Source organism: Macrotis lagotis, chromosome 1, assembly GCF_037893015.1.
Source record: "Macrotis lagotis isolate mMagLag1 chromosome 1, bilby.v1.9.chrom.fasta, whole genome shotgun sequence".
NCBI classification, from domain to species: domain Eukaryota; kingdom Metazoa; phylum Chordata; class Mammalia; order Peramelemorphia; family Peramelidae; genus Macrotis; species Macrotis lagotis.
The window spans coordinates 786,094,955-786,100,954 of record NC_133658.1 but is presented as its reverse complement, the minus strand read 5'-3'; the positions used below and the strand labels follow the sequence as shown (position 1 = coordinate 786,100,954).

General features: G+C 32.2%; 1 protein-coding gene across 1 annotated transcript in view; it reads right to left on the bottom strand.

The window, feature by feature from the left end:
• Window positions 1-360: 360 nt before the first annotated feature.
• Window positions 361-6,000, bottom strand: part of FDX1 (ferredoxin 1) — a 44,416-nt gene continuing 38,776 nt past the window's right edge. Inside the window, exon 4 of the mRNA XM_074216638.1 lies at window positions 361-5,515. Coding sequence (XP_074072739.1) covers window positions 5,401-5,515 — 115 coding nt within the window. The 3' untranslated portion in view covers window positions 361-5,400. The remainder of the gene's footprint in view (window positions 5,516-6,000) is intronic.

Sequence of the window (6,000 nt, the reverse complement as noted above, 5' to 3'; positions counted from 1 at the left end):
ATCAGTCACACTGTAACTTGTCTCTAACACAGAGATATCATTTTGGTCTTCTGTGATAATGAAGGACAAGAACCAACCAACTATGTGTAGGCAATACAAGAAAGTATTGAGAAGGTATGATATGTGAAAAAGTTTGTTTAAAGCATATCGGGGGTGACTTAGAAGAGGAAAGGGAAAAGACTAGTTGAAAAAGCTGGGACACTTGCAGCACTACAGATAATGAAGACCTGAAGTTGGAAGGTGGTTATGGGAATAGAAATAAATTACACAGGTAGAAAAGACAAGGCTTGGTAATTTATGAGCTATGAGATGAAGGAGAACAGAATCAAAGGTGACACCAATAATTATAAAATTCATAAATATTATGCAAAGATTTATTATAATCTCAACAAAAATGACCAAACAAAACGAGAAATAAAACTACAAAATCTTTATGCATCACATTCTTATGAAACTATAGAATGATAAATTAATTTGTGTCCTCTTCTGTTTCAAACTTGTAATGTTTTGTTATTTCTAAATAATTGTATTCATTCTTTCTTTCTGCACCATTTCCTCTATCTTCCCACAGATTTTTTTGAATTCACATTTAATACCAGGTTTCAAGTGTAGGTCATGACCCATGAGAATGAAGGAAATAGCAGTCAAAAAAGATTTGGTTTAAGAGGACGGGAATGGATAAATTTGGTTTTGACCTTAAGTCTGGGGTGCTATAGGCTTTTGTCCACTGGATGGTTGGAAATACAGGTTTGGAAGTCAGGTAGAAAAATAGATTTAGTAGTTTCTTAAGTAGAGATGATAGTTGCTTCATATTATCTCTCCCATTCAAATGCAAGCTCCTCAAGGGCAGGGACCATATTTTATCTTTCTTTGTATGCCCAGCACTTAGCCCTTTGTCTAGCATATAATAAATACCAATCAATGCTCCCTGATTGAGATTGTCAAGGGAAAGAGTATTATCTATCTATATCTCTTAACAAAGTTTTCTAAAACTTATCAACTAATAGCTATCAGTGAAAGCCAAAAATAAAAATAAGTTCTGAGGCTCTGGTACAAAGAAATCAAACAAAAAAATATTTTTTTAGCATATTTAGAGCACAAAATCACAGATTTATAACTGATAAGAACTTCAGAGGTCACGAAATGCAAATCTCTGCATTTGTAAGAGGATAATGATTTGCTAAGGTCAGAGTGCTAGTGACTGAGGTGTGATTGGAACCCAGGTCTTCCTGGCTCCAATTCCAATATTCTATGTTGTACTCCATTTTTGAAATATATTTAACATGTTTCATATGAATAACTTTTATAAGCTAGAAAGTGAAAGCACAAAGTTCCTGTCTTAAGCTTGCAGTAATGGAACTGACAATGACTTCATTAACAGTCTTAAGATTAATTATGTCATGCATTACTGTAAAGCAAAACATAGAATTGAACTGACCACATAACCCAGAGATTATCTAGTCCAAGACTCCTCATGTTAGACACAGAAACTTGTCATTTTTTAAATTCTTCCAAGAAATTATGCCCAAAGGGCAACAAAAATGTGCATACCCTTTGATCCAGCAATGCCACAACTGAGACTATACACTGAAAAAATTATGAAAAAATGTAAAAACATCACTTGTACAAAATATTCATAGCAGCCCTTGGAAATCAAGCAAATGTCCTTCAATTGGGGAATGGCTTAGCAAACTGTGATATATGTATATCATGGAACACTATTGTTCTATTAGAAACCATGAGGGATGTGAATTCAGGGAAGCCTGGAAGGATTTGCATGAACTGATGCAGAACCAGAAAAACACTGTATACACCCTAACAGCAACATGGGGGTGATGATCAACCTTGATGGACTTGCTCATTCCATCAGTGCAACAATCAGGGACAATTTTGGGCTGTCTGTGATGGAGAATACCATCGGTATCCAGAGAAAGAAATGTGGAGTTTGAACAAAGACCAAAGACTATTACCTTCAATTTTAGGGGGAAAAAAACCATTATCTCATTATACTTTTTCTTCTTTAAGGATATGATTTCTCTCTCATCACATTCAACTTAGATCAATGTATACCATGGAAACAATGCAAAGACTAGCCGACTACCTTTGTAAAACACAAAATAAATGTTAATTGATTGAAAAAAAAGTTTTAAAAAGAAAATAAATTCTTCCAAGAAAAATTTTCTTTATGGGTATTACTTTTACAGAAGAAATTGTGTAAACTTGAGATTTTCTTGGGAATTTTTTCCAGTTTGCATAACTAGGGGTTCATAATGTTCTGATCAGTAAAACTTACATGATTCTGATTTGGCGATGACTACTTCAAGGAACTAACTTCATAGTAACTGGTTAATCATAACACTTATTTGGAGACTTAAAATTGGCAGTTTTGAGAGAAGTGATTTTCTCCACCTCATATTTATGTTCCACTTATAGTTTGGGAGAGATGTGCTGTGTATGCTATTAGTTAGACATATCTTCTGCCAGCTGGATCTCAAAATTTCAGTTTCTGGATATTTATAAACAAAGAAACTCAGATAAAAATAACATGGTGTGATGTGAAATGTTGACACATTAAAAGAAGTCCTACTGCCCAACTGCATTCACACTTCTACATTTGATCAATAAAAATTATGGTAAAGTATGTCAAATCTAGTTGTGATTTCATTTAAAAATGTTTTACACTTTATTCAGATACATAGTTCTTTAATTTTTAAGATATTCTTGGTCATAATGAAGAAAAATATATTACATTAAACTGTATTTTAATAGGTTTTACTAGACATTCTTCCCTATTACTCTAAAAAAATAAAACATTCATGCTAAATAGCTGCTCTGAGGTTAAATTTTAATCGCACCATGAAACTGAGCATCCATGATATACATCAAATCTATCTTTTTTTAACTTTGAGACTAAAATATTACCATACAATAATTAAAAAAATAAATTCTTTTGAGTGTGGGCTTGTGATTTTATTGGTTTAAAAAACTCCCAATACATAAACTCCCATCATCAATTCAAATTTCAAATTCATTGCAGATTTAAAACTTTTGAGAGAGACCATACAGGTCACCCATCTCAAACTTTTCCTTTTAAAGAAGAATTAATAGACTGGTAAATTGCATATAATTTATAGGCTTATAGAGTTACATAGGCACTTGTAAAGTTAAGTAACATGATCACACATTTACTATTAGTCTAAGGCAAGACTTTCTGACTTCCAAGTTTGTCCTCTATCCACTATGTGATTCTATCCCTGATACAAAGCTAGAATAGAAGGAACATGGTTGCTTGAAATAGGAAAGCTAAGTCCATATCATCCCAATGAAACCTAATCATTGTGTGGTTTGGATTACACTAGAGAAGTACAGCATTAGAAAAGAAATTCATGTTGCTTTGTTCAATGTATTAGTGCATGCAGAAGAAAAAGTGGGGTTTAAATTGGGCAGGATTTCATACAATGTGAAATATGTTTTTAATTGAGCAGTGGCCAGGAAATACAAGTTAAGGTTGAAAAGAACTGAAGTGCATCTCTCCCAGCCCTTTCCATTTAAATCAACTGTATTGCACTGGTAGAGAAGAAACCACAAATTAAAAAAAGAAATAACCTCTATAAAACCAAAATAAACCACCACAAATGAGGCTTCAAAATAAGAGAGAAAACAGATCAAACCAATCCAGGAGGACAATGAAAATCAAAACAGTCAAGATTTTTTTAGATATGAATGAAAGGCCCCAAAGTTAAGGTCTTTAAAAACTAATTTATCTCTATAAATGCAAAGCTCAAATTTTAAAAGTGGAGTGCTTTGATTTTTAAGAAAATCAGTAAAAGATTCTGTTTTGTTTGGCCCTGAAAACTGTAAAGGTTATAAGGAAGAAGGTTTTAGCTGAAGATAAAGATATAGCTCTTAACAATTAGTTATCCTAAATATTGCTGAGCAATAAGATATTAATCACTAAGATCTTCAAGCATCAGATAAAAAGCAATTCATGATTCAGGTACAGGCTAGATGAGATTTCCTTGCAGGTTTCTCCCCAATTCTTTGATTCTATGATTCTCAAATAAATAAAAAACTTTTTTAAAATTTGGACCCTACAATTTGGAATTTGTGATAAATTAGCTACTTATTTAGACTGAAATTCATTTCAAGACTGTGATATTGAACAGAGACTGCTAAACAAATCAGTGGAGTAAGAGAAGACTAGGAAAGGAATGTTTAACATAATTCGTCTTTTAAAGTTCTTTAAAAGCATCATTCATATGTTAACAATATTGCTACAAATTTTTACATATTAAATAAATATGGAAACAACTATTAAGTAACACTTGTTTATGTTGCCAAGTGTGACTTAAGAAAACAATCCTGTATTTCTTTAAAATTTCATTTAGTTAAATCAAGGTTTGTTATCCCCTCAATTAATCAAGTTTCATAAGGTTTTATTTCTGTTCCAAAAGCTATACTGTGTAAACTACTGATGAATTTATTTACTGTAAGGCAATATGAAAATTCCAATTTGCTTTCATATACAACGTATATATTGCATTGTCCATTGAAATAGACAGAAAAGGTCTGAATTTTCTACAGAAAAGTTTGAATGTTGAAAGGATTCAATCCCACTGTTAAGGAATACTACAAATATAACACTTAGGAGAGATTACAAATGTTCATATTGCTCTGCCTAGAAAAGAACCAAAAATTTCATTTTCCTTTAAAGTATATCTGTAGCAAAACTTTTTTTAGGATCAAGACCAGACTAGCATCTATGATCAAGTTAGCCTAAATGTTCATAATTCTAAAAGGTCACACATTAAGAGGCAATTATTTTCAAATTTGTTCTAACATTTTACTTAAAAAAACGAAGCAATTCATTGAGCACTTATGTAATTTTTCTGCTAAAACATGAATTTAGCAATTATTTTTATTAGAACATTTATAATTTCTCCTGTTTTATTCTAATTTGATGGTAAACAGGTTACTAAAGAAAGTCAAGTTGTCGAGAGACCTATGTCCTAGTCTAGCTGAGTTGGACACATCACAACTGCTCTGTATCAGCACATTTCAAGTAGTGTCACAGTACCACCTGACTTACCTACCTCATAGAGCACATGTGTATAAAATGAGGCAATGTAAAAGCAATCTGAAAAGTTGAAAACACTACACAAATATAAGGTAATATCATGTGAATTTTTATAACAATTGTTGGACAATCTGAAATTCAAGCAAAATAAAAAGGCTGCATAATTTTTAAGAATTACAAAATACAGTAGTTTTTAAGGAAAATTAAAATATCAAAGCTAGGAATAGCAATAAATTCTATTTGGCAAGTTCTCATTTAATTACATAAACTATAGTTATAAAAATCTAGGTAAAATTCCATGAAAATGTTCTCAATCCTGCAGTTTATGAGTTCTTGCCCAGATCTATGGATTGCCTAGCATCAGCAACTGATTCAGGTACTCGAACTGTCATATTGTTCATAGACTTTGTTAAACAGATTTGGCAGCCCAAGCGTGATCTGTTAAAAAAAAAAAAAACAACAACAACAGAAAAAAACATACTCTTTAGTTTTAACTGACTACCTCCATGATATGATAAACAGAAAATTATTTTATTTTATTTTTTTTTTAGTTTTTGCAAGGTAATTAGAGCTAAATGGCTTGCCCAAGACCACACAGCTAGGTAATTATTAAGTGTCTGAGGCAGAATTTGAACTCAAGCACTCCTGACTCCAGGGCTGGTGTATCCACTGCACCACCTAGCCGCCCCCTGACTATTTTATAAAAGAAAGATTTGGTAGGGATTATGGCTCCTAAAGATCAACAGGTGCTGCTTTACTTTGAAATCCTAAAGGAAAAGGGCTTTTCCCACTGTCAATCAATGTCTCACTTCCTAACAAGGGATGAAATTGTTCTTTCTTTAAATTGACTCTTTTCCCTTATCTTCTCCTAATTTTTCTTTGAAAAAAGTTGATTTTTGATTAGTCACACATATAGTTAAACA